General features: G+C 64.1%; 1 protein-coding gene across 2 annotated transcripts; it reads right to left on the bottom strand.

Moving 5' to 3' along the window:
• Positions 1-502: 502 nt before the first annotated feature.
• LOC116627586 (filamin-A) lies at positions 503-25,901 on the bottom strand. 2 transcript variants are annotated; one of them, XM_032397403.1, is made up of 48 exons: positions 25,784-25,901; positions 22,200-22,687; positions 18,965-19,213; positions 18,759-18,856; positions 18,498-18,645; positions 17,858-17,976; positions 17,706-17,783; positions 17,452-17,614; positions 17,156-17,356; positions 16,477-16,614; positions 16,269-16,392; positions 16,039-16,175; positions 15,760-15,953; positions 15,484-15,597; positions 15,241-15,384; positions 14,452-14,575; positions 14,200-14,360; positions 14,023-14,113; positions 13,765-13,934; positions 13,379-13,496; positions 13,019-13,281; positions 12,225-12,822; positions 11,957-12,130; positions 11,712-11,874; positions 11,473-11,633; positions 11,213-11,383; positions 10,676-10,799; positions 10,427-10,583; positions 9,623-9,812; positions 9,444-9,467; positions 6,953-7,200; positions 6,760-6,855; positions 6,491-6,593; positions 6,264-6,404; positions 6,044-6,172; positions 5,679-5,852; positions 5,421-5,582; positions 5,123-5,326; positions 4,893-5,045; positions 4,648-4,770; positions 4,255-4,521; positions 3,970-4,107; positions 3,675-3,790; positions 2,991-3,123; positions 2,076-2,252; positions 1,671-1,889; positions 1,383-1,583; positions 503-1,003 (listed from the first exon to the last, which is right to left on the bottom strand). In XM_032397403.1, the coding sequence occupies exons 2-48, from the start codon at positions 22,570-22,572 to the stop codon at positions 816-818; spliced, it is 7,941 nt and encodes a 2,646-aa protein (XP_032253294.1). In that variant the 5' UTR covers positions 22,573-22,687; positions 25,784-25,901; the 3' UTR covers positions 503-815. The 2 variants fall into 2 exon arrangements, with proteins under 2 accessions (XP_032253294.1, XP_032253295.1); XM_032397404.1 differs by lacking the exon at positions 9,444-9,467.
• Positions 25,902-27,495: the final 1,594 nt, after the last annotated feature.

Raw genomic sequence — 27,495 nt, 5'->3', positions numbered from 1 at the left:
ACGTAAGGCACGGCCAGCTGGGGCGGGGCGAACTGCAGCCAGTGAGCAGCACCTTGAATGGAGCCGCCTGTCCACTGGGGGGCCCCGAGATGCCTTGGGGCAGAGGTCCTCATGACAGCCCCTTATGCTGTGGGATGATGACACATTTAAGAAGCCCGGGAGATGGCCAGGAGCTGCTGGGATTTCAAGGCCTGTTTATCTGGCCCTCCCATCCAGCACTTTGCCTCTCGTAGTCTGGTCATGGCCTGGCTTTCCCTTAGGACAGTATCCGTTCCTGGTGTGGCCTGGGAAGAGCACACCGGTGTCACGTCCTGTTCTGCTGTGCTATGCATCTCTCCCCTTCCATTGGTCTGAACCCACGAAGGCAGAGAACACTTGAGTGCCAGTGGGCCAGTGGGAGTTGGGGCGGGGCGTGCACGGGTGGGGAAAAGCAGGAGCCCCTGGGTGCCGGGCCTGGAGATCTAGATGGCACCCTTGCAAGAAAGCTAGAGCCACCTCAGGAGAATGGAAGCAGAACTTTATTCTTCTCGGCTAGGGAAGAGAACTAGCGGGTGGTTGTGCATAGTACCCCATCCCTCACCCCTCCCAGAACCAAAGAAGATAGGCAGAGCCACCAAAGGGCTACCTCTGCTCGCCTCTCTCCTTTACCCAAGTGGAGGCAGGTGAGTGCAACGCAGGGCTGGGGTGGCTGCAGTGATGGGGCGGCCAGGGCCGGCCGGGGCTCCGGGGCTGAGGAGACCAGGGGGCTGCTCAGGTTGGGGGATGGGTGTGGGGCACGTCTCATCCTGGGAGCTGCCAGCTGGCATAGGCAGAACTCAGGGGACCAGGACACGGTAGGGGCTGCCTGGGATGTGCTCATCGCCCCACTTGACCACCAGCGTGTACTCTCCCTTGTCCTTGAGCAGGTAAGACACACTGTAGAGCCGGCTGCCCACGTGCTTCACCAGGATCTCCTCGCAGGGTGTCCGGGGGCCATGCACCCCTACCAGCAGCATGTTGTTGCCTGGTGGGGAAGAGGCCTCAATTCTAAGCCCCAAGTCTCCTCCCTTCAGCGGAGAATACGCTGACCCCTCTTTCTGTCTTCGTATCCTCCCCCTGCCGCCCCCATCTGTTGCGGGGTGACAGCCCTTCCTAAAGAGTTGCCAGCACCCCTGCTCCCTAGGCCAGTGTAGGAAAGTCCAGCTCCTCCCAAGCCACTTTCCTGAAGGGTAAAGATGGCAGGGAGCCCAGAGGGGAAGTGGCTTTAGAAGTGACCAGCATGCCCGCAAGGGCACTCCGGCCGCACCTAACCCCCTTCTTCCCCTGTTCCCAGGCACTGGTCATCCCGTCTTCTCTCTGGCCTTGTCTTTTGGAGGGGCGGGGGCGGGGCCTGGGGCACCCACCTGCTTTGCTGCAGTCCACCGTGAAGCTGCTCTTTTGGCCCGCGTAGGCCTTGCTCAGCCCCAGGCCCTTGGCCAGCACCTTGCTGGCATCAGTGGAACCTGCCAGGGCCCCATGCTGGGGGGCACTGGCAGTCTTGGTCAGGGAGTCCACAAACACGGATGAGGTCTCATGGAGGCTGTGGTTGCTGACGAGACGGGGACCTGCAGGGCAGAGCTGGTTAGGGTGCTAAGAGATGGCCGGAGGGCAAGGCACTGGGCTGGGCACCAGCAGTCTGGTGCAAGACTCACCTGTGACTTTGGCCTTGAAGGGGCTGCCCCCAATGTGGTAGGGGCCACCATACTTGATGGAGATGAGGTAGCTGCCAGGTGCCATGGGAGTATAAGTGACACGGTAGCCCTCAGGGCACTCCTGGCAATCCATCTTCACCTTGGAGGGCCCATCGATGGTTACTGACAGGGCACCCGCTCCAGCGTTGCTCGTGTTCACGATAAACTCAGCTGGGCTCCCTGGGGGCGTGGGAGGTCAGGAAGAGCTGGCCTGGACTGTTTCCCCAGCCCCTGACTCCCACCCCCCACCCCCCAACCCCCGGCATAGCTTTGTCACCTCTGCACGCCTCCTGTTGTCACTGAGAACTTGGGGGAAGGGCCCCAGCAGCCGTGTGCACACACTGGAAGCTGCATCCGCTGACCTACCTGTGACCCCACCTTCTAGGCCAGCTCCATAGGCGGACACCAGGCCTGGGTCCCCTCCATGCCCAGGCTCCCCAACTCGGATCTTGAAGGGGCTTCCAGGAATGTGGGTGCCATTGAACTTGACGTCAATCAGGTAGACACCATTCTCCCGCGGGATGAAGCGTACAGCATACTTATCTGAGGAACAGAGGGGCACGCCGTGGGCCTGAGGTCCCTCCAAAACCGGGCAAGTGGCATCTGTGAGGAGGTTCCCCTGCCCACCGGTCCAGCAGGTCACTTCTTCCAGGGACCACACTGGGCACCCACAGCCCGCACCCCAGACCTCCTGAAGCCTGAGATGCCCAAGCAGCTCACTGTTGGTGCTCATTTGGACGGAAATCTACGAGCAAAACACTTGCCTCGCCTCTCTGCCTCCCTAAACAGGTTACCACGAAGGCCTTAGCCTCCGCATGTGAACAGGGGCACCGAGGCAACAGGAACTTGAGGTCACGTGGCTGTGGAGGGGCAGGACCAGCTGTGAGACTAGTGGAATTGGTGAACCGGCTCTTCTCACCTCCAGGCTGCCTCAGACCTATCTGGCAAGTGCCAGGCCCTGGCTAAGGAGTGGGCCAGCTCCGTGGCTAGACTTCGGGTCTCTCCTTCAGGAGACTGCACCGCACTGCCTGCAGGCGGCTTTCTCCTTCCTAGCAGCTGTGGCTTCTGAGCCAGAGCCTCCCCGCCCCCCGGCCAAGGGCTTGGGTCACGAATGGGGGAAGGGTCGCCTGGCTGAGGGAGCCCCAGCGTTTGGGCCCTGCTTATAGAATCTGTACCTTCCTTTTGTACTCTCAGTCTGCTTCCAGCCAGCTGGGCAGGCCCGCTGCTCCCAGCAGGGCCAGGGAAGATGGGTGGGTGGCCCGGGCAGGGACAGGGCCTCACCTTGGTCGATCTCTGTGACATAGCACTCCTCCAGGGCTCCCGAGGGGCTGTGCACCTTAGCATCGATCGCCCCCTTGGCCCCATTCAGGCTGACTGCAAAAGAGGCTGGCTGGTTGACCTTTAGCCCTGACTCCTGGAAGCACAGCAGATGTGGTTAGACAGGGTGGCTGGGGCACGGGAGAGCAGGGCCCCAGCAGCAGGAAGGCCCCTGGGGTTACACTTACCCATCTGGCATCCAATTTGGTTTAAAGAGGGAGAGCCACTGATTCTTGGGGACCGGTAAGCTACATGCACACACCCCCGCCCCCAGATCCACACTCTGCAATCATACACCCAGGCAGCAGGAATGGAGGGCAGCCCTGCGCTGTGGGCAGCACTCAGCCCTGGCAGGCTATCCCTCTTTAAACCTCAGCCCTGGTGCTCAACGGGCACAGGCTTCTGTTCAAAGCCTTTAGACCTGAGACACGAGAAAAACTCCACACAGCGGGCAGGGGTGCTTCCTGCCAACCCCAAGCATGGGCTGCACCCGGCCAGAGCAGAGGCCCGGCAGTCAGAGCAGAGGCCCGGCGCCCCGAGCTGGGCTGGGCGGGTCCCTTGACACAGGGTCAAGGTCTGCTCTGTGCAGCGGCTCTGGTCTGGCCGGGCCCAGGAGCCCCAGGCAGGCGGTTTCTCTCAGTGCCTCACCTGAAGACTAGAAACAGTAAGGCGGCGGGCATCGCCAGACGGAGAAGCCACCGGTACTACGAAGGGGCTGTCGGGGATGTGTTCCTCGTTGAACTTGACCGAGACCTCGTAGTCACCTGGGCAGGGAGAGAGCACAGAAGGCATGCTGGAAGGCTCCTGTTTGTCAGTGTTTACACCTCCCACTTCCCACCAACAGCCTGGGTGGCCCTGGGACCTCAGGGTGGAGGGTGGGAGCAAGGTGGAGCTGTCCACACCCAGGGGCCGCTTCCCCCGACCCCAGCCAAGCTCTCGGTACCTGGCTCCTGGACCACATAAGCCACACCGCAGGAGCCGTCCTTGCGGTCCTCGAAGGAGATCTCGGCCTTGCTGGGGCCCTCAACAGCAATGGCCAGGCCCCCAGCACCAGCTTCCCTGGTCCAGATGCTAAATTCAGCTGTGGGAAAACAGGGTGCCCTCAGAGAGGGCCGCTATTCCAGCTTCAGTCCCCTCCAAGCATGGCTGACGGCAACATGGCTGCTAGCTACTTCCTCAAACCCACCCCAGCCCAGAAGAGCAAAAGCCTCGCAAGCAGCAGGCGTACCTGGCACTCCGGCTTCAGCCCTCTCCAGGCCAGGGCCTCCAGCACGGACTTTGTGGGCTCCCCCTTCCCCCAGGGGCCCCACAGTGAACTGGAAGGGGCTCCCGGGCACGTGCTGGCCCTTGTACTTGACGCTGACTGTGTGCATGCCCATCTCGGCAGGCACAAAGCGGATGCAGTAGGTGTGGTTCTCCCCTTCCACAATCTCGGCCTCGTGGCTCTTGCCTGACGGGCTGGTTACCTGGGCTGTCATGTCCTGGATGCTAATTTCTGCAGGTAGGGGGACAGCCTGGTGAGCAAGAGGCCTGCGCCCCGCCCCACCCCTCTGCTTCGGGCCACCTGGGGCTGGCGCCCAGGACTCCCCACGGCCCCTCCCTGGCTCCCTACAGCTCCTACCAGGGATCTTCAGGCTGAGATCGCAATGACTGCCAACATTGGCCACCGAAGGGGCCCGTCGCCGGCGTGTGATGCTCTCTTTCACCCGGCCCTCTCCTGTTACCTTCACAGAGAAGGGGCTGCCTGCGGGAGGAGAGCACAGCCCGCACGTCGTACAGGTTACGTTTCTGCCGGCAGGCTCTGGCGTGCGGCACGGGGGTGGGGGCAGCTCGGTCATGGGGGCTGTGTGTGGGTGCCACACTCACCAGGCACGTGCTGGTCAGCGAACTTGATGTTGATGATGTAGTTGCCAGGCTCTGTGGGGCAGTAGGTGACCCTGCATGTGCCATCCTCTAGGTCCTCTGTGTTGATGTCCACCTTGCTGGGGCCCTCAATGGACAAGCTAAGCCCGCCATAGCCTGTGGAAGGGACGCCGCTGAGCCGGGAGGGCCAAGCACAGGGCTCTTGCCCCAGCTGGTAGGCCACCACCACCTACCTGCATCACGGGTGTCAATGATAAACTCTGCAGGCTCAAAGGTGTGGCCTTCGTGGAGGCCCTGGCCTGAGACCCGCACGCGGCTGGCATCCCCAATCTCCGACTGGCTGATCACCACTGGGATGGGGCTGCTCGCCACGTGCTGGCCATTCTTCTTCACATGCACCAGGTGCTCCCCGGTCTCCTTGGGCACGAACGAGATCCCTGGGCACAGGGCGGGGCTGTCAGCTGGGGAAAGGCATGCCCTCCCCTCACAGCCTCCTTCCTTTCCAGAAGGCCCTGCCCCTCAACCTCTTACCCACGTGGCCATTGCGCAGTCGCTTCAGCAGACAGGGCTCCTCCCGGCCCGAGGGGGGCACGACCGTGGCCGTCAGCAGGCTGAGGTCCGTCTCAGAGATATTGATGGGGATGTCAGCAGCAGAGCCCACCTTCAGGTGGGACATGCGCATGGAGTCGTCACCTGCCAGGGGACAGTCACTTCATGTCCAGGTGCGGAGGGAGACTGTGCCCACCCTGCCGCCTGCCCGCTTTTGTCACTGCTCCCAGTGCCACCCACCTGTGACCCTGGCGGTGAAGGGGCTGCCCGGGATGTGCTGCTCGTTGTACTTGACCAGGATGCTGTAATCCCCGGGCAGCACGGGCAGGTAGGAGACGCTGCAGGTCCCATCTTGGTTGTCAGTGCAGCTGATTTCTGCTTTGGATGGGCCCTCGATGGCCAGGGACAAGCCCCCTAGAGAGAGTCACGGGTGAGGATGGGAACAGTGCGCCGGCGGGGAAAGAGCCCCAGCAGGCAAGCAGAGGCCAGGGCGGCAGGGTGGGGAGCCGCATTCAGGGAGCATCTCCCTTGTGCCCAGCTTTCTACTGGATGAGGGTGGGCGTCCCTCAGCACGCAGGCAGGCTAAGAGTAGGGCTGCCGCTCACCCTCTCCTGCATCCTTGGTGTTCACGGTGAAGACAGCAGGCTTGTTCACCACTCCGTGGGTGAGGCCAGGCCCATAGGCTGTGACGTGGCCGCAGTTGACGTAATCCACATAGAACTGCAGGGGGCTTCCTGAGGCAGGAAAAGGGGCCATGTGGAATGGGGCCTGGTGTCACCTCCCCAGGCTCCCCGCCCCCCGAACTCAGGCCCCCACGAGGCGCACCTGGGATGTGCATGTGATCGTAGCGGATGTCCATCTCGTGCAGGCCAGCCTCGCTGGGAGCATAGCGGACGGTCACGGTGCCGTCCTTGTTGTCCGTGATGGCTGGCTGTGCCACCTTGCCCGAGGGCATCCTCACCTCCCCTGCGGAGCAGTGGGGCCAGGGTCAGGGCACCCACTGGCAAACCCTCGCCTCTCTGGCTCCCGAGCTCCTTCCTGCTCCCACTTACCCGTGATTTCGCCTTTCTTGATGGTGAAGGGGATGACAAGGTCGAAGGGCCTTAAGCTGGTCACATCCAACCCATTGACACCCATTAGGGGTCTCTCTGGGGCCTGCAGTGGAGACAGAGGGCCCAAGTGAGGGGCCGTAGGAGGGGAGGGAGTCCCAGGGGTCCGTCCTCACGCATAGCAGGATGGGGCCTCACAGGACACCCCGCTGGCCAGCCCCCAAGTGTCCCCTCGGGCCAGGAGAGCCAGGACGAGGCAGCTGAGGCCGTACCCAGGTCTGCTGGCCACCCTGGGCATACGTGTAAGACGGGGCCAGTTGCTGAGGCCGAAGCGGGGGCTGTGCTGTGGGCTGGTCCCCGGCTAGAGCCTGTGGAGCAACACAAAAGAGTTGCAGATTCTGGCGTCACACAGGGCAGGGACAGGGCAGGCTCCACCCAGACCCCTCAACCCTGGCCCCTCCTGACCGTCACTTGGAAAGGGCTGTTGGGCACGTGCTCGCCACCAAAGCGCACGCAGATGACATATTTGCCCGGCTGGGGGGCTGTGTAGAAGATGTCAAAGGTGCCATCCTCGTTCTCCACCACATCCACGTCCACCTCGGAGCCGTCGGGCGTGCACACGGTGCAGGTCACCTTCCCTTTGCCTGCTGCCTTGGTGTCGACAGTGATCACCGTCTCCTCCCCAATCTGGATGGTGGGGCCAATGCCAGCACCTGGTGGGGCAGGGCAGGTCCCCAAAGGGGGGGCCGGTGTGTGAGCTCGGCGCTTGAGCTGCTCCCATCTGCCTGCCACCCGCCCAGGCTTCTTATTGCCACCACCAAGCGCAGCCAGGCCTCCCCCGCCCCCCGCCCCAAGCTGGATCGGTGAGTGGTTTCTCAGAAGGCAGGAAAGGTTCCCCTGAGCTGCCTCAAGCCAGGGAGTCCTGTCTTGGGGATAGCCCTACATGGGAAAGGCCCGATGGGGGGCACACAGGTGTCTGGGAGAAAGGAAGGGGCCCGGAGGCCCATGAGGGACACGAGTGTTTGCCGCCACTTCCCCCGCCAACTTGGCCTCAGCCAGTGCTGTGGACCAACACCGGCACCCTGGCTGGGTGCGCAGCAGCCTTCGTCCCTGCAGCCTGGCCCTGGACCCCAGTGCCGTGTGCAGATGTGGTGAGGCAGAGTCCTGCTGCAGCGTGGGGGGGGGGGTTGTGACAGTTGCCTCCCACCCCCCGGGCCTGAAGGCGAAACTGGAGTTTCCTGACAACTGAGAACACTCGCTCAACCGGAGGCTGGTGGGGAGGGGCGGCCGGGTGCGGCCCGGCGCAGGCAGGGAGCCGGGAGCGGGGAAGCAGCGAGGCCGCGGGGGGTTAGCGCCCAAGCAGCACGCACAGCAGGCGGGGGCAGCACCAGGGGAAAGAGGGACGGGAGGCCCAAGCCACAGCCACCGCCACTAGGTTGCAAGGGCAGAGCAGCTGAGCAGCCTCTAGGGCCCCAGAGTGCCCGAGGGGAGGGGGGGCAGTGACGTTATGGTTTGAGCTCAGCCGTGAAGGCCTGGGGGGCCGTGGGCTGCGAGGCCTGGCAGTGAGAGTGCTTGATGTGACCCACCGAGCCCACTCAAGGGCTGTTTAAGGGGCACCCCTGGCCGAGGGCTCCTGCGGCGCTAGGCTCCGTGCTGGCCTTCCATGGCTCACTTAAGCTCTAGACCTGGCCACCTGCTGCCCGCCCTGCCCTGGGAGGCTTCGCCTCACAGCTACACCCGTCCTGCCCAGCTCGTGATCTGGACCACCGCCCAGTCGGCGGCTGCTCACTTGGCCCGCCCGGGGCCTAGTGCATCAGCGGGTCTCGGCTGCTCCGTCCTCAGACTACGCCTCCCAAGTTGGCTCCCCACTCAAGCCGCATCGCCACCAACCTGGTCCAAGCCACCACTATGACTGATCCAGAGGTGACTTCGGCTCCCCTACTGGGCTCTTTGCCTCCATTCTGCACACAGTGGCCAGGTAAACTGAGACCACTCCTTTGGCCAAGTCTTGGCCGTGCCCCTGTCCCCATGGCCCTGTTCCCCTGCCCTAGGCACACATGCCTGTCCTCTCAGATCCTGGAGCCTATTCTACCAAGCCATTGGGCCCTCGTCCCGAGACTCTAGCCACCCTCCAAATCTTGTCCTGGCCACCTCACCCAAGCTCCAGGCCTGCAGCCTCCAGAGGCTCCCAGGTCAACTGTCACCTCTTACTGGCGTCCCTGGTGTCCCTGGCTGGGGCTAGAGCTCCCCTCCCATGCCCAAGCAGGAGAACCTCCATGCCTAAATAACGTCACTGCTGGGGGACGGGGGTGGGGGGCAGGGGGAGGGAGGGAGGCAGGGAGGGCGGGCAGGCCGCCGAGTGCACTTTGGGGCTCTGAGGCTGGGCTGGGCCCTGCCCTGCTACCCGCCCAAGCAGTCGGACGCTGCTGCTGTTGCACTAGCCGCCCCACCCGCTCATGCAGTCCGTACCTCCCCCGGCCTGGGGCCCAGACGCCCCTGGGAGATGGGGATGGAGGTCTGTGGATCTGGCCAGGGCCGGGGGACTCCCACTGCTGAGGGGAGACCCCCTGTCCCCTCAGCCCGTGCAGGAGCCCTTGCCACGGAAGGAGGAAGTGAGAAGGCAGGGCCTGCTGCCCGCCCCCGGGGCTTCCCCAGGGTGCCAAGATCCCCAGACCCCAGAGCCCCCAGTGGGGTGCTTCTCAGGATGCACCTCACCCCAAAGCTCTCAGCTGCAACCCGACGTCTCAGATGGGGAAACGGAGGCCCAGAGAGAGGGAGGGCCGGAGCACTCACGCTCTGCTCTGGAGGCCTCCCTGGGCACTATCCCTCCAGCTTCCCCCCCTGTCCCTGCCAAGAGCTGCAGCTGGAACTGTCCTGGGAATCGGCACGGAAGAGGAAAAGGAAGCTGCCCTCTGGGCAGGAGGGGCATTGGGAGTGGCCCCAGCAAGCAGCTTACCTAGCCCGTGACCTCCGATTGACACTGAGGTGAGAGGGCAGAGAGCAAGGAGAAAGGTCAGGTGAGTCACTCCAGGGGGCGGCCCCCACTCCCACACGCCGCCCCAAGCAGCGAGCCCTGGCACACTGGCGCCCCCCAGCCCCGTGCGCATCGCCGCGGCCGCCGGCAGCCTGGCTCACCTGTGACCGTGCACTTGCTGGCGTCTCCGGTGGGCACGGCCCGGACGCGGTACGGGGAGAAGGGGATCTCGTCACCGCCGTACTTGATCAGGATGGTGTAGCGGCCCGTCACGTCTGGCACATAGGCCACCGTGTACGTGCCATCGTGGTTGTCTTGGATGTGCGTCTTCTTGGGCTTGCCCTCGGGGTCCTATGCGGCAGAGCACAGCGGAGGCCCGGGGTTACCTCAGACCCTCAGGAGGAGCAAACACCAGGGACCACGGCTGCAGGGACAGCCTCCGAGTCACTCAACCGCCCGGCGGCGTCAGTCCTTTACTTGGCCACGGCCAGGATCCAGAAGGGAAGTCCCAGATGCCCCACGCGCCCCCCCCACCCCCGTGACAGGCAGGGGGCCGGGGAGCTTGATGCCCACCCTGCTTTATCGCCATGACCACCTTGGCTCCCGGCCTCCGCCCCAGGGCCTGCTCCCGCACTAGCGGGAGCTCCCCCTGGAAGATCAAGGTCCCGTCCTCCTACGTGACCCACGAGAACGTTACGGGCGGGCCGGCTGAGGCACCAAGGTCAGCAGTGAGCAAGCGTGCGCGCGGGGGGCCCTGTGCCTGTCACCACCGTCCTAGAGGCAGGGGACCTGGCCTCGCTGGCACGGCTCCCGAGGGAGACCACAGTCCCGGACTGGTCCACTCGCCCTGGTCGCACACCCTATGCCGCCCGCCGCGCTGGCCTAGGCCCCTCTCGGCCCCCGCCTCCTCGGTGCCTGGAGCGCGACCCGCCGGAGCCGGGCAGCCACCCCGGCGGCCAGCTCACCGTGATCTGCACAGCTAGCAGGCCCTCTCCCGCGTCCTTCGCGTCGATGGTGAACTCCACGGGCAGGCTGGCGGGCACACCGGTAGTATTGAGCCCGGGGCCACTGGCCTTCACCTTGCTGGCATCGTGCGTAGGCAGCACCTTGACCTTGAAGGGGCTGTTGGGCCGGGGTGATACAAGAACGGTCAGGAGGGCTTTTGGTGCTCAGCCCTGGTACCCTTCCCACAGGCAGGAGGCCCTGCCTCTTACCTGCGGGGCACCTCTTCCTCCCCGTACAGCACTGAGATGCTATAGGGCCCCTCCCGGCTGGGCACGTAGTTTACGGTCTGGGTGCCATCAGCGTTGTCCACGACGTCCACAGGCTCCACCAGGCCTGGTCCCAGTCCCAGAGAGAGACTCAGCCAGTTTCCCGGGTCCCCCAGCCCCACCATACTGGACCACCCAGCTCAGCCCCCACCCCAGGCCTAGACCTTGCTTTGCCCTCGCCTGCCCATCCCTAGGAATGGTCCTGAGCCCCTGTGACACCAGACACTAATCTGGGTGCCATCTTGGAGCCTTGCCCACCCTCCCTCCTGCCACATCTGCCCAGTGGCCAAGTCCCGTCTGTTCTACCTCCTGGTGGTCCTCTGTCCCTGGGCACTGGCTTCACTGTCACCCGAGGCTCCTCCGTGAACTACCTGAATACCTGTCCCAACCTCTGAGCGCTGCGCCTCCGGTCTCCTGCCCTAGCCTCCCAAGAGGACTGTGCTCTCCTGACCGCCCACTCCCAGGCACATGAACACTCACCTTTGGGCCCCTGCACTTTGACCTGCAGTGGGGCCACGCCAGCCTTGCTCGTGTCTACCTGGAAGGACTGAGGGAGGTTGGCCCGGACCATGCCAGGGCTCAGGCCAGGCCCAGAGCACTTGACTTTGGATGCATCTGTCACATCATGCACGGGGACCTTGAAAGGACTGCCTGCGGAGGGAACACGGATGGCAGCTGTGTGCGAGAGCCGAGGGCTGGCAAATGGCCCCAGACCGGCCCTAGCTGCCTCGCCTCCTCACCTGGGACTTGGTGGCCACCGTAGGTGACGTTAAGGCTGTAGGTGCCAGCCTCGTAGGGGGTATACTCGACCGAACAGCTGCCGTCCTTGTTGTCCATGCAGGACATCTTGGCCTCGGAGGGGCCCTCGACAGCCAGGCCCAGGCCCCCAGTGCCAGCTCCCCTGGTCCAAATGGATAGCCCATTATTTCCTGCGGTCCCAAGCCCCATCGCAGCCCCTGCTTCTCAGGCACTTGCTCACCTGGTCTCCACGGTGAACTTGTTGGGCTTGTTGGTGGTGCCGCTTTGGATACCTGGCCCGTGGACACGCACTCGGGAAGGGTCACAGCCCTCGGTCACAGGCACCTGGAACGGGCTGCTGGGCACGGGGCTGCCATCATAGGTCACGTCCACGGAGTGGAGTCCTGGAGGAGGGCAGGCTGGGTCAGGAGGAGCCCAGGCCGCCCTGTCTCTCAAGCCCCGGCCCTTGGGAACGCCAGCGCCTACCCTCCTCATACGGCGTGTACTCCACTTTGTAGGTGCCGTCACCACAGTCCTGCACGTAGGTCTCGGTCAGGTTACCTGAGGGGTTGGTCACACGAGCCTTGACGTGGGGCCCTCCGGTCTGGGTCAGAGCGCGGGCATCCACACTGAACTCAGTGGTAGCCTCTCGGAAGACACCTGCAGGGGCGGGCATGGGGAGGAGGCATGGGGCTCCAGGGACCCGCGGGGCGCTGGCTTCCCTCTACCCCCCGGGGCCGCGGTGGGGCCTCACCTTGGCCCTCGATCCCAGGCCCATAGCACTGGACGCCCGACGTGTCGACCGCAGGCTCCACCTGCAGCTTGCTGGGGAAGTTGGGCACAGGCTGGCCACCGTACTTGATGGTGACAGTGTAGGCCCCAGGGCAAAGCGGGATGTAGGTGATGGTGTGCGTGCCGTCACCGTGGTCCTGGATGTGCACCTCGGCCGGCAGCCCCGCCTCCGAGCAGATTTCGATGGTCAGCTCCGCGCTGCCTGCGCTCGAGCAGTCTACGTGGAACTGGCCCGCCTCCCCGGCCGTGGCCCGCTCCAAGCCGGGGCCTGAGCACTTGACTTTGGATGCATCGAAGCAGGGCACCACGTGGGCCTTGAACGGGGAACCGGGGATGTGGGTATCAGCGAAGAGGATGTTGATATTGTAGTCCCCGGGTTCGGTGGGCACATAGGACACAGAGCATGTGCCATCCCCGTTGTCCAGGCACTCGAGCTGGGCCTCGCAGGGGCCCTCCACTGTCAGGCCCAGGCCACCCATGCCGGCACCCTTGGTATCGATGGTGAAGCGCGCAGGGGAGCCCGCACTGCCCCCCTGCAGCCCTGGCCCAAACGCCTTCACCTGAGGGAAGAGGGACAGGTCAGGAGCCAAACCCGTGTCACCTCCCTGACCCCCGACCCCCAGCCTGACCTCACAACTACCTTCTCCCCCACCAGCTAGGGGTCCAGGCAGGGCCACTGGTCATGAGGACAAAAATGAGGAAGGGGGAGGGTGAGCCTGGAGAAGATGAGGGGGGGGCCCCCCACACCCCAATTACCTTGCTAGGCTTGGTGGGGGGCAGGGCTTCCACAGGAAAGGGGCTGCCAGGCACAGACACGCCGTCGTAAGTCACCTCGACCTCATAGGGCCCCTCCTCTCGGGGCACAAAGCGCACCACGCTGTTGTCAGCCCCCAGGCCTGGCTCCACCTTGCAGGGCACTACTGTGCCCGAGGGGCCCGTGATCTTGGATGCCACTTTGCCTTGGCCACCAGCACCCTTCGATTTGACTGTGAACTCCTGATCTTTGCCGACATCCACCTCTGTTGAGATGACAGAACCAGGGAGAAAACTATGGCATCCAGCCGAGGCGGCCCCTGGGGCATCCTCAGTGACTGGGACAGGGCTCTGATTACTTACTCTCTCCCAGGCCAGACACCTTGATCTTGCTGAGGTCTAGGCTTGGAGACACCCCCACCGAGAAGGGGCTCTTGGGGATGGGGTCCCCTCCGTAAGTGACATTGATGCCCACTGGACCCTGGAGAGGGCACAGAAAGGCAGAGTCAGGAGTCAGGACCTTGGTCCCCCCGGCCTGTGTCTTCCGCACTTGGGCATGGGGGGAGGGTGAGAGAAGCACTGGCTTTGCTCTCCCGCCCCCAGCCTTCCAAGCTGGCTCTCTCCCAGCGGGGAGTCGAGAGTGCGTGGGAAGCCCTCTGGAGCAGCCCACCTAGCCCACCACTCGAGGAAGCCCACACGCTCGGTAGGTTAGTTGAGGAGTGCAGCCGTTGGGAGGTCCGGGTAACTACCTGCTGCACGGGAGTGTACTTGACCGTGTAGGTGTTGTCGTGGTGGTCAATGATGTCCACATCGCGCACTGCGTCCCCCTTGGCCAGCCCTGAGAACTGGACGTCCAGCTTGCCTTTGCCAGCAGCTTTGGCATTGACCGTGAAGTGGGTGGGTTTGCCAAGCTCAACACCTGAGGAAACACGGTGGCCATGTAAGGGCACCTTGCCCCAAGCCTCCTTGTGGCCCCGACTGCCCCACAGGGTGCTGCTCATCCTCACCAGTGCGACTGAGGCCAGGGCCCTCAGCCTTCACCTTGCTGGCATCATGGGAGGGCTCCACCTTGACCCGGATGGGGCTGGTGGGCGTGGCCTGCAGGGGGTGGGGAAGAGTAGGGCTCAGGGGACAGCAGTGCCCCAACACGCAGCACCGTTAGGGGCCGGGAGCAGAGCACCCACCTGGTCAGCAAAGAGGACCATGATGGTGTAGCTGCCAGCCCCGCGCGGTGTGTACTTCACTGTGAAGGTGTCGTTGTCGTTACGGATGATGTCAAAGTCGATGTCGGCCTCAGTGGGGCCCACCACGCCAGGGGCACACTTGATGCCAATGCTGACGTCCCCTGCAGCGGGGGGTGGGAACAGAGGCTGGGATCGCGTCCGGACACCTCGCCCGCTCGCCCACCCGCCCACCCGCCCGGGGCAGGCCCTTACCCTGGCCGGCCTCGGCGCAATCCACAGTGAAGTAGGTTGGCTCATGAGCCTTGAGCCCTGTCTTGGCTACTCCTGGGCCATATACCTTGACCTTGTTCGGGTGGCTACCGGCTCCCACGTTCACCTGCAGGGCGCAGGGGCAAGTGCAAGGGCATGAGCGGCGTGGAGGCGGCCCAGGGCTTTTTCACTCACGGCCAACAGGCACACAAAATGGTACAGCCACCTCAGGAAGTAGTTTAGTGGTTCTTCAAACGATTAAACACGAAGTGGCCACCTGGCCCAGCAAGCCTACCCCGAGGTACCGACGCGCCGGGGGAGAGGAGATCGCTCATCCCCACAAGCGCTCGTCCTCGAACGTTCACAGTGGTGTTATTCACAGCGGCCAAACGCGAAAAACCCATGGGGCCCATCCACACCACAGGCTATTCCTCGGGCGGGAAGAGGCGGGAAGCGCGGACTCGTGCTATGATACGGGGGGGCCATGATGAAACGTGCTGCTGAGGGACAGCAACCCGATACGAAGGCCACGTACTGCGTGCACACGCATCCACAGCAGCCGTCCGGAGTGGGCTTGCTCGGGCCTGGGGCAGGGGGCGTGCGGGGCAGAGGGTTTCTTTTCCGGATGATGAAGATGTCCTAACCTTTGGCTGTGATCCTTGCCGCACACCCCTGAATGTACTCAAAACCATCGAGTCGTACACTTGGGACGGGGGATCTGTACGGTCTGGGAGGCCTACCTAACGGAGCTGGATCGGGCACCCGAGGGAGATGGGCTACAGGGCTGCTCACCCGGAAGGGGCTGTTGGGAATGCTGACGCCGCCCCAGGACACCATGGCCGTGTGCTTCACCGGCTTCCTGGGCACGTACGAGCAGCTGTAAGTGCCGTTGCCGTTGTCCTTGACTGCCGCCTCCACGGGGCATCCCTCGTTGTCCTGGGAAGTGGGCAGGGACGAGCAGCCCGCTGATGAGGGCCCAGGCCTGGGCACCCGCGCACCCCACCTCACCAACCCCACCACGGGTGGGCACCCCACCTGGACTTGGACCCGGAGACTGGCCTTCCCACCATGCTTGGCGTCCACCGTGAACTCTGCCGGCTTATTGACAGCCACGCCCGTCTTCTCCAGTCCAGGCCCGCGTGCCTTCACCTGATGAGAGATGCCCCCACCGCCCCCCAATCTCAGGGGACCAAGTGCAAGGCCCCCAAGGACCCAGAGTGGCAGGAACACGCGGTCGGGGCACCAGCACAGCCAGGCCTCCCCAAGTCCCCAGGCAGAGGCAGAGGGGGGCCGGCAGCACACGCCCTTTACCCTGTCTGGGTGGAAGTCCTGGGGCGCCTCGCGGATGTCGGCCATGAAGGGGCTGAGGCGGATGTCCTCGCTGTTGCACAGCACGTGCACGGCGTACTCGCCGGCCTCCTGGGGCCAGTAGCGCACGTCGCAGGAGCCGTCGCCCTTGTCGTCGCACTCAATCCTGGCCTGCGACGGGCCCTCCACCGAGAAGCCTGCCAACGGCCGCCAGTCGCATGAGCACCCTGGGGCCTCACCGCCCTCTGCCCCCGGACGCCCGCGCCACGGCCCGCGGCTCACCCAGGGTGCCGACGTCGTCCCCGATGGCCTCCACCACGAAGTCGGCCGACTTGCCCACGACTCCGCCTTCCAGCCCGGGGCCCCAGGCCCGCACCTTCTGGTTGCCGCACTCCGTGCCCACCTTCACCTCAAAGGGACTGTGACGAGAGCCGCACAGGGGAGCGCTGAGGGCCCGGCACGGGGGGAGGAGCGTGCCGCCCGGGCTCCTGGGGCTCTGCGCGGGGCCTCACCTGCGCCCGATGTTCTGGCCACCCCACGTGATGGTGACAGTGTACGTGCCGGGGACCAGGGGGTAATACTCGAAGCCATAGACGCCGTCCCCCAGGTCCTTCTGCTTCACACGCTCCTCGCCCTCTGCCCAAGACAAGGGAGGGCCTCAGGCCTGGCCAGCAGCAGTCCTGAGGCCGCCGCCGCCATCCCAGCCGTAGCCCAACTTACTGGGCCCCTTCACGGTGACCTTCAGCTCTCCGCTGCCGGCGCCCTTCGTGTACACCTTGAAGTCCGCGCTCTCCTTCACCCGCACACCCTTGGGCTGGAGGCCACGGCCAACGGCACGGCAGGCGCCCGGGTTACAGGCTGCGGGGAAAGGGCCAGCTAAGCCACTGGGAGCTGGCGCTGGGTGACCCCTACCCTTCCCTCCCACGGGGCTGGGCCATCAGAATCTGGCGGTCCCTCGGAACGTGGTCCCACAAGACGGGTGAAGGACGTGCGGGAAAGAACGATGACCCCAGGACCTGTAGGCCAGGCCTCCTCCCAGCAATTCCACACCAGCCGCCAGCACCCCCCCGCCCCCCGCCCCCCGCCCAGCCCGCCCCCTCCCAGAGGAAGACAGATCCAAGTACCGTGGACCCCGTGGGCAGAGCAGAGAGCAGCAGGTTTCTAAACAGCTGGAGCGAGCTCTTCTGAAGGTGAAAGCGTGGAGAAGAGAGACGGAGAAGGGCGAGAGGAGGAGGAGGAAGGGCCCCAGCAGGGGAGGAAAGAGAGCCCAGACAGTGGAAGCATAGAGGCCCAGGGTGCCGGGGCTAGGGCTGGAGTGAGTCTCGCCCTAGCTGCCCCCCCTCCGGAGGGAGGCCCAGTCTACAGCGCCCCCACTTGGGGGCGGCTGGGACCGGCCTACCTTGGCCAACAGTGACAGTGTAGGGGCTTCGAGGGATGGGCACGCCGGCGAAGGTGACGTGCACCGTGTGGACGCCCTCCATGGTGGGCTGGTAGCTGCAGCGGTACGTGCTGTCGCCCCGGGCCTCCAGCTGAGGCTCCACGGTGCCCTTCTGGCCCGCAGGGTCCTGGATCACAACTTCCACCTCGCCCGTGCCAGCCCCTGCCACAAGGTAACCGCAGCTCAGCTCCCGGCCCGCCCCCGGCCCCCCGCCGCTCTCCCCTCGCACCTGCCAGCCTCAGCAGCGCCCTCCTCACCTGCTGTGAAGATCTCAAAGTAGGTGGTCTTGTTGGCGATGTTGCCACTGGGCTCCAGGCCAGGGCCCTGGGCGGTCACTTTGCTCGCATCCCCCTGGGACTTGTCCACATACACCTCGAAGGGACTCTTGGCGATATGCTGGCCGGCAAAGAGCACGGTGACCTGTCCCCAGGAGGGGCAGACCGTGAGGGCAGGGGCCGGGCCTTCCAGCCACCGCCTCCCCCACCAGCCTCCCCTTGGGCTGAGGGCTCACCTTGTGAGTCCCCGTCACTTCGGGGACGTACCAGACAGAGAAGGTCCGGTTCTTGTCATTATTGGCGGTCACCTTTGCCTGTGGCGGGAAGGAGCACATGAGGCCCTGCTCCGAATGGAGGCACCTGCCCGCCTGCTTGACGGTGGCCCTACCTCTTCCTGGTGGCCGGCTGGGTCCTCCACGTACACCAGCACCTCTCCCTGGCCAGCACTTCTGGTCTCCACGGTGAATTCCGCGCGCTTCTTCACCATGTTGCCTGTGGGCTCGATGCCTGCCAGGCAGGGGCCGGGAGCTCTGAGCCGGCCCGTAGGGCTGCCTCCTCACCCCAGCGCACCTCCCCCTTCGGGCCCAGCGTCCTTCCCTGCCGTCACCCCGTCGGGAATGCTCTGAAGCGGGCGAGCTGATGGCAGGTAAACCCTGGCCCAGCACACAGAGCCTGGCCTTGTGCCCCAGCTTCATTCTTGCTGTGGGACAGGCCTGGGTCTGTTTTCTAGAACTCTCGCTCGGGTTTGCCTGAGCCCTAGCTCCTGTGCGATACCCCGGCTGGGTTTTGTCTCTGTTGACAGGCATGCGGCTGGGTCGTGCCTCCCTGACCACACTCCACCTTGCGGTGACGCCTCAGGGGGGGACCTTCTAGCCAAGTGGCCAGTTTTGACCAGCCCTGACCCATTCGTTTGACTCGGAGGGGGCATTTGATAACCTAGCCCCCATGTAACCGAAGAGTTCCCAAGACCTCCAAGTCCTGCAGGGATGAGGTCAGCACGCAGAGCATCCCCTGCCCGACTTCCTCACCTGGCCCATAGGCTCGGGCTTTCTTTGGGTTTAGTTTGGGCCGCAGGGGAGCTCCTGGCTTCAGCTTGGCCTTGGGGAACTGGGACAGGTAGGTCATGACGGAGTGCTCGTCCACATTGGGATCCACGATTTCCTCGGGTGTGATCACCTATCACAGATGGCAGACAGAAGCCATGTGACCTCCAAGCGTCAAGTCCCTGGCATGTGACACATCTCCCCACGGGGACCACAAGCCCCCAGATGGCCGCAGGCAGGGGGTACCTGAGGGATGCCCAGCCAATCATCAGCCTGCTGCATGGCCTCCCTCGCGTTGTTCACGGGCTTGCTGGCATCCCAGGAGTCCCAGTCAGGGCATAGGCCTGCGGCACAAGGAAGGCTGTGAGTTGGAGGGAGGTGCCCCCAGGGCCCCCTGGCAGGCTGTCTCCTCCACCCCCACCCCCCGCCCCCCCCACTCCCTCACCCCTCACCTGGGGCACAGCTGTCGACGAGGGCACCCAGGGCCCTGCCGCTCTGCCAGTCCCGGCTGAAGTTGGTGATGGGCAGCTGCGGCAGCTTATTCTGAATCCAGCCCAGGAGCCGCTGCTTAGGCGTCTGCTTCTTGGCTTCCTCATCCTCCTCCTCATCCCACATGGGCATGGAGATGGAGTAGTGCAGGATCAGGGTCCAGATGAGGCCCAAGATCAGCTTCAGGTTCCCATCCACGATGGCCTTGCTGTCTGTGAGGAAAGCGAGTGGCAGCGCTGAGCAGGCAGGGGCCCGTGTACGCACGCGTGCAGCCTCAGGCCACTCCCAGGCAGCAGAGTGTGGCAGCAAGGGGTCCCTGGGGAGGAGGCCGAGGCTCCCTGAGGGGGTGACATGCGGGTCCTGCCCTCTCTGCTCAGGGTCTCTGTGGGGGGTAAAGGAGATGAAAGAGACTTCTGGGGAGGGGGGAGACCCCCCCATTGACACATGGTGACGATACAGCTCAATGAGGAGTGTTGCTGGAAGCCCTTTGGACAGTGGGGGGGGGGGCGGCAGAGGAAGGACAGATAACAGACCCAGGCTGCAGACAGGGCCCAGGGCGGCCTCTGGAGGGGCCCTTCCCCCAACGGTGCTTTGCAGCTGCCCAGCTCCAGGGGGTCTCCAGGGAATTGGGCAGGAGGAGCAGTGTGGCCCCAGCAGGCCTAGATAGGAGACCCCCGACCTGACCCTGGAGGGGAGGGGGGATGGGGCCGGGGTGGAGGAAGAGGAAGGCTGGCCAGTGGGGCAGTTGGGAAAGAAAACTGTTGCCTCAGGGTGGGTGGGTGGGCCCAGGGCCGCAGCAGGCAGGGGAAGTAGAGGCGTTGGGCAAGGACCCTTTGAGTGGAGGATGTGAGCCCCACCCTCCACAGACCCAAACTGGGAGCAGGCCTGGGGAGGGTGGGGGTGAGGACAAAGGAGCCAGTGGTTGAGCTGCGTGCCAGCCAGGGTGATGGGCAGGACACATTCCAGAGACCCCCTCAGCCAGCAAGGAGAAAGGCAGAACTGATGAGCCTGGGCGGGGCACCCAGGGCCCCAGCTTGGGAGCTGGGGTGGCAGAAGCCATGGGTGGGGTCCCTGAGTCCTGCTGCCTCAGCAGAGCTCGCCCGCCGCCTGCCCTCCTCACCACCTAACGGGGCACTGGGCCTCAGGCGGGTGGCTGCCAAGCTCACCACAGGGGAAGTGGTTAGGGCGGGCACCTAGCGCCCTGTCACCATGGCAACCCCTCCAGGCTCTGGGCCCCACCCAAGGCACTTCTGGGTCTCAGCTTCCTAAGGGTGGGGCCCTGAAAAGGGGAGGGCTTTCTAAGAGCCACTGGAGTCCTGCACCCCCCACCCCCACCCCCCGTCAAAATCAAGAGAAAATACTTGTCTGATGAGTCAACTCGAGGGTGGGAAGAAGGGGATGGACACCACCAAAAGGGCCATCAATGGTAGGCAGCCTGAATCCAGCAGGCAGGACCTCGAGGACCGGCTGAGCCACTCAAAGCAGAGCAGCCTCCCTGCTCCCAGACTGCGGCTGGTCCCAAGCTCTGCACTACTGCCTTGCGCTGTCCCCAAATAGCAGGCGGGGCTGGTAGAGAAGGGGCTTCAGGCTAGAGGTGATTGGAAGGTTCAGAGAAGACCAAGGGCACAGGACCAGCCAGAGAGCTTCTTAGTAGGCCCCCTCCTCCAGAGTCCTACTGTGACTTGGGACACACAAGGCCAAGCTCATCAGCCTGAGTGGGTTGGGCTGGGCCCTCCCCCTGGTCCACAGGAGGCCAGCCTAAGCCCTCCTCATCCCCCTGACAAAAGAGGGAGGGAAGAGAACCAGGGCCCAGGGTTGGGAGACAGCCTGGTTGGATGGCCCCGCCCCATCCCACCCCCTTTCCCCAGCCCCGGGGCTAGCCTGCCCCCTCCCTCCCCTAATCACTGCTGCTTTCCAACATTTTTTTGCCTTATATGGCAAAGCTCTGGGAACTAGGCCTGCTCCAGCCAGCTCACTAGAGGAGGAGTAGAAGGGAGGAGGGAGGAGGAGACCCCCCCTAGACAGCTGGGGTGTGGCCTGCCTCCCCACATCCGGTTGCCCCCCCACCCAAGACTCAGAGATGACTCAGCTTGGCTAGACTGAGGCTGGGACTGAGGGGTGGGCCTCAGCCTCAACTGGCATTCCAAAGAAAGAGGTGGGACCCTGGAGACCTGCCCTCTGAGTGGCTGGGGGCGCCTGAGTCCTGTGTCCCTCAGACTCGCAGGCTCAGCAAGGCTCATGGCTTTAGGGACAACTGGAAGAACTGTAAAGAAAAGAAAGCGCTCCTCCTCCCGCGGGAACACACTACCCCCGAGTCACCAGTTCCGGTGCAGGTCCCTGAATGGCCCGCATCTTGAGAAGAGCCTGGGATGCTGCAGTAGGTCCAGTCAATGCCAACCTCACCAGCCCAGTGACACGGACACTGGGTTGGCGGTGAGCCCAGTGCACGCTGGAGTACCTCCCAACCAGCTCGTGCATTCTAGATGCAGAAAAGCAAGTCCTACATGGAAGCAAGAGTTTGGCCCAAGCTCAACAGTAACTTGGTGTTTAAGTGGACTACAAACCAGCTCCCTTCAGTGGCCACCTCATCTCAAGTACCCTTTTCCTAGCTATGGTCCTCTCTGGCCACAAGTTTCTCGAGGGGAGATCTAAACTGGGGGTTGGAGCCATCTCCAGTGGAAGGACCCATCTCCCAGGGCCCCAAACAGCCAAGAGCCCTAGACAATGGGACTCACAAGCTCCAACACCCCGTTTAGGACCTACAGGAGCGCCTGAAGGCCAGAGAGCCCTTCCCAAACTGCTGAAGGGAGGGGGGGGGAGGGCTCGGGACTCCCCCTCCTCAAGGATGGGGCACTGGGCGCAGGGCCAGAGCCCGGCCAGTGCCCGCCTTCCGCAGGCCCTCTCCCACGGCGGGTGCAGTGGCGGGGGCGCGGCCTGCGGAGGATGTGAGCTCAGCCTGGGCGCGGGCCAGCCGGGGTGCGGCGGGCGGGGGCGCGTAGCGGTCTGCACGCCCGGCCAGCCTGCCAGCGCGCCTTTGTTCTCGAGGCCTGCGTGTTGGAGCCTGGCGGCCCTGGGGGCAGCGCGGGGGCTGGGGGGACGTAGCTGGGAGGGGCAGGCCCAGGAGAGAGGGGAGGATGCGTGGAGCCCCCGCCCTCAACCTCGACCTCCCCGTGCCACGGGAGCGACCCACGCCCTCACCGATGGACACGAGCTTGATGCTCTCACGGTCCAGGAACTCGAGCGCCACGGACACGTTCTCGAGCTGCATCTGGCGGAAGGTGGGCCTCTGGTTGTGCTTGCGGTGCATCTTCTTCTGGCTGAGCACCTCCAGCAGCGCGATGAGCCGCAGCCCATCGCTCAGGTCCGTCTGCAGGTTGGCGATGCGCTTGCTCACGCACTTCAGGTGCTCGTTGCACCAGCGCGTGAACGTGTTCTGCTGGATCTTCTTCCACGGCGCGTCCTCTGCCAGGTCCTTCTCGGTGGCTGGCATCTCGGCGTCTCGCGCGTCGGCACCGCCGCCCGGAGCCGCGCCTGCCGCGCTCTGGCCCGCCCGGGAGTGGGAGCTACTCATTTTGAGGCGCGAGGAGCTGAGGGGCGGTGCTGCCGCCTAGGCGAGGGGACGGCCCTTTAATTAAAGTTGCAGGCACCTCCGCGCTCACAGGGCGAGGCAGGCAGCGGGGATTGTGCTGCGGAGAGAACGAGCCCTTTAAATGCGGGCGGGGGGGGGCGGCCGCGCCGGTTCAGTGGGGGCGGAGCCACCGTGGGGCGGGGTTGTGGGTGGGGCTTCGGGCCGCACCCGCCCCGCCCGTCGGAATGCCCCCTTCAGCCCCCAGTCCTGGCCGTTCGGACCCAACCCCAAGGCTCCGGGGAGGGTCGTCGGGCCCTGAATGGGTCAAGGCGCACCCTAGCCCCGTGGCCTTGCACCAGCACTGCAGGAAATGCTGCGGCAAGGAAAGGCTGAGCAGCCTCTGGCGCTGGACCACTTGGCCTCCAGCAGGCACGCCATAGATGGGACTTTCCTTCTCCAAGGCCCCTGCGGAGGAGTGGGGGGTGTTGTTCCTGGTCCCTGAGTCACGTGGGCTCCGACCCGGCCCCGCCGCCCCAGGAGCCCCCACCTCCCCAGCAAGCCCCCGCCGCCCTCTCCCTACCCCGGACTCCGGCGCCTGGGGCTCCCCGGCCGCACCCTGGCCGGCCGCCCCTGCCGCAGCGGGAAGGGACCCGACCCCAAGAGCGGGCCCCTGGAGAGCGCGGCTCCCGGGCCAGGCGCCGCCGCGAGCGAGCGCTTTGCGCGCGTGCCCCACGCCGGGGAAGCAGCCGCCTCAGACCCCCCGTGCCAGGCCCGCCTTCCCGCTCTCCACGGCCCTGGCCTGCGCACCTGCGCCCGCCGGCGCCCGCCATCCCACCGGTCCCCACCGCCTCCCTCCCTCCCCGCTCCGGCCGGGAGGAAATGGGGCACTGGGCCAGGAGGCCGCCAGCACTCCAGGAGCAAGCGGTCCTGCAAGGGGCCGGGCGTGCCAGTGGGCACTGGCAGAGGGCCCGGTGAGGCGTGCAGACAGCGAGTGTGTGCCTGACCCACCATGCCATCCACCTGGGGTGCTGGGGGTTTCCTCTCCTGTTGCAGTGCCTCCCCCAATGGCCCCAGGAGGCAGCCTGGCAGGGGGCGCGGGAGAGGGGAGGCTTCCAGACCCAGAGGGCCTGCTCAGGATTTCCAGTGAGGCTTGGCGGGCTCTGAGTACTTGGGTCTGGGTGGGCTTCAAGGACCCGTGGCAGTGCAGAGGGGGCCCCGAAGGACAGGGGTCCAGGATACTGATGTGGGTGAACCATGGGAGGTTGCAAGGGCAATGGGGAGCTATTCACTCAAAATCACGTTTCTGGTAGGTAACTCCGGGGACAGTGGGGAGGCTGCTGTGGGGAGACCAACCAGCAAAGGCACAGAGAGGCAAGAGGCGTGTTGGGGACGCTCACTGCCACCCTCTTCAGTCAAGAAAAGTCAGCCTACCAGGGCTTCATCCCAAGTGGACTCAGTCCTCCCAGTCCTATTTACCTCCCCTCTGCAGGATGTTCCCTTCTTTACGTCTTTGGAGGAAGGCATGTCTCTTTCTTCTACTTGCTTGTTAGATTGAACTTGAGACTAGCAGTAAGTTATCTAATAAAGACCAGTGGAAGAGGCAGCCCCGGGTCAGCCAGCATGTCATGCCCAAATATGGCTGACTCTGCAGTAGCCCTGGGCGTCTGCATTACCCACAGTGGGGCTGCAGGTCCAGTCAGCATCTCCCCTGCCCTCCAGCATGCTTACTTTGGGGCTGCCTGTCACCCCATTGGTTTTTCCAGTCTGAGGCCCACCTCGTGTGCACTCTTCCCCCTCCTGACCACTTTCAGACACACCTGCACAAAACACACAATGGTGTCTGGGAACTGGGGTGGAAATGGGAGCAGGAGCCATAAAGAGGGAACCCACACGGACCTCTCCCTACACAGGACCCATTCAGGACGAAATGAGATTTCTGGTCCGTCCCCCTGCCCCACTGGAAAGCAAGTTCCCAAAGACAGACAGAATTACGGTAAGAACTGATTTTCTCTTCCCTAAAGTGCCATTGACTGGGTCATCTGTGTTCCTTCAGTAACCTTCAGAAACCAGGGAAACTAAGTCACAGTAACTGATCAGTAGTCAGCCCCAGCAGAAAGGGGGACAGAAGCAGGGTATCCTGGCTTCCAGTCCTAGGCTTTCCCTATTTGGGGGCGACAAGGTAGGTGGGTGTAGAGGGGTTTTGTCCCCAGGAAACATAGTATGGCCACCAGATGGCGCCCCATCCCAAAGCCCCCAGATCGGGCAGTCCTTGGAAACCAAAATCCAGCTCTTTCATATTTTCCCTTATTTGGAGTAGATTCTTGGATGTGAGACACACCCCGCCCCCCACCCCACCCCGGGCCCTCAGACCCCAGGCCAGGCCCTCCTACAGGGGCGCTTCGGCTGGTGAAGAAAGCTGCAAAATGGCACGGTGAGAAGAGACCTGGTCTGGAAGGGCAAGTCCAGGTGCAGCAGGTGAGGACACTGATTTCCTGAGCTCCCACCCTGACCGTGTGGCCTGGAGCACATGCAGGTGGACCCGCCAGTGGACTTCACCTACTTTTCCGGGACCCAGCTGGCAAGGGAATCTGGGGATGTTGCTGCTCCCATCCTGACTGGCGGTGAACATCCAGCTCGGAGCCAACCTGGGACAGGGCCCAGCCGCGGATCTGGCCCATAGGAGGAGCCCCTGCCTTCGGCGCCTGGCCACACCCCTGCCCCAGCCCCCATGGAGCGCGACAGCCCCGGAACCAGCTCCCCCGCGCCCAAGGCAGCTGGTGCCAGCGAGGAACCCACTGTTGCCTTTCCAGGGGCCACACTGGCTGCAAATTGTCCTTCTTCTAGGTGGCCGCTCCCTCTCAGCCCCCACAATGTCCTGCTGTCGGGGGCCCTTCTTCCCCAGACAATAATGCAGTGGCTAGCACACTGAGTGCCCACTTGGCCCATGTCCTGCCAAACACTCAAGACACCCTCTCTCTGAGGGACCCCTGTGGCCTAGGGCTCCCACCACCCTGGGCACAGATACACACTCCCAAGTACAGTAGGGAAGGCAGCCCCTGGGCACCGCACTCCCAAGTTCATGAGTCCCAGCTGCTCCTGGCCTGGGCGCGGTTACGCGCCGGCGCCCGTGTTCTTGGCGCCTCTCCGCTCTCCTTCGTCACCCCGGTTCCCGGTCCGCAAGCTGCGCGGTGACCGTCTCGCGCGGAGGCCTCACCTGCTGTCCCTGCGGGCGGCCCGCGACTGCGGGGGTGGCGCCGGATTCGCCTTTGCGCCCGCGCCCGGCGCCTCGGGGTTCCGCTGGCGTCCGCTGAGCGCCGCGCGCCTCCACGCGAATGGGCCACCGCTGCCCGCCTTCTTTTTGGCCGCACCCCCGCCCCGCGCCCGCCCCGCGCCCGCCCCGCGCCCGGCCCGGAGAGAAAGCCTTAATTGGTAAAATCGCCCAGGAGCCGGCGGGGGGGGGGAGTGGGGGCGCGCCGTGAGCTCAAGCGCCTGGGCCGCCTGGCGACGCCGCCCCCCCCCGCCCCCCCACCCCCGATGAGCTCACCGCCCGGCGAGGTCCGCCTGGGGGTGGGGGTGCTCGCCTGAAGCTCCCGCGGGGTCTACGGGGCCCACATCTCAGCGCAGCGGGAAAGGCCACTCCCTCCAGGGAGCCGCCCCCAGTCGCGGCCCCCTGCATCTGCCCCGAGCCTGAGCTGGCCAGGCAAGTCGGATTCTGCCCCGTGGGGTGGCGGGGGCGAGGGGTGGGGGACGGCCAGTAGGCCGCTGCAGGTGTTCCCTGAGCTTCTACCACCGGCAAGGCCACAGTGGGGCAGGGACCCGAGCCCCGCGAAGAGCAAGCATCCTGGCTGCCACCGATTTGGTCCCCGCTCGTGCCAGGCCTGGCCTGGGAGCCCGCAGCCCAAAGATACTGAATGCGCGGGAGCACGATTAGGTGCCGTCGCCAAGTCTGGAAGTGCGCGGTGAGGCGCAGCCACGAAGAGCCGAGGACTGGTGAACGCTCTGCCCCTGCCAGGCTCCCTCTTCCTCTTCTACAGGCCTATTTCGTGGGAGCTCCAGATTCAGCTCAAATGTCACTTCCTTGGGGAAGGTCCCAGAAAGCAGTGCCATTGTAACACTTTGCCCACAACCCCCAAGGAGAACGACATTTTCTTTCCTGAGCCAGTATTGTGTGCTTGCCGGTGCGAGACGGCTCACGCAGGCAAGCACATATCCACACAAATAACAGAAAGAAACATTTCACCAAATGAAACTTTTCCTTACTACCTGGAAAGCACTCTGATATTTTTTTATTCTGTTCTATTTCATTGGGGCGCCTGGCTGGCTCAGTGGGTTAAGCGGCTGCCTTGGGCTCAGGTCATGATCTCAGGGTCCCGGGACTGAGTCCCGCATCGGGCTCCCTGCTCGGTGGAGAGTCTGCTTCTCCCGCTCCCTCTGTGCGCTCTCTCTCTCTCTCTCTCTCTCAGATAAATAAATAAAATCTAAATAAAATAAAATTTATTCTACTTCATTAAAAGAGAAAAAGAGGGGGGCCTGGGGGCTCAGTCGGTTGATCAACGGACTCTTGATGTTGGCTCAGGTCATGATCTCAGGTCCTGGGATGGAGCCCTGGGTTGGGCTCTGCGCTCAGCGGGGAGTCTGCTTGGGATTCTCTCTCCCTCTGCCCCTCCCCCCCACTCTCACACACGCACACTCTCTCTCTCTCAAACAAATAAATCTTTAAAAAAATAAAAAGTAAAAGAGAAAAAGAAAAGAAAGAAGGGGGGGAATGAAGGCAGGAAAAGAGGGAGGGAGGGAGGGAGAGAGAAGTTGGTAGTCCCTGCTGACTGCATTTGGCTAGCCAGCCACGATGTTAACGCTGACCGCCCTCCAGGCCTCCTCGCACTCGCTGCTGCCTTGGCTACCTCTACTGGCAATGACCTTTCCCCC

Source organism: Phoca vitulina, unplaced genomic scaffold, assembly GCF_004348235.1.
Source record: "Phoca vitulina isolate PV1807 unplaced genomic scaffold, GSC_HSeal_1.0 scaffold99, whole genome shotgun sequence".
In the NCBI taxonomy this organism is placed as follows: domain Eukaryota; kingdom Metazoa; phylum Chordata; class Mammalia; order Carnivora; family Phocidae; genus Phoca; species Phoca vitulina.
The sequence above is the reverse complement of the archived record's forward strand: the minus strand, read 5'-3'. Positions and strand labels throughout refer to the sequence as shown.

Bases quoted from the DNA above. Each gene is read 5' to 3' on its own strand.
- LOC116627586 (XM_032397403.1), bottom strand. From the start codon at position 22,572: ATGAGTAGCTCCCACTCCCGGGCGGGCCAGAGCGCGGCAGGCGCGGCT. The intron at 13,497-13,764 runs GTAGTTACCCGG...TGCCCTCTCCAG, and splicing joins AGTACACTCCCGTGCAGCAG to GGTCCAGTGGGCATCAATGT. The intron at 9,468-9,622 runs GTGAGCCAGGCT...CTCTCACCTCAG, and splicing joins CAGCAAGTGCACGGTCACAG to TGTCAATCGGAGGTCACGGG.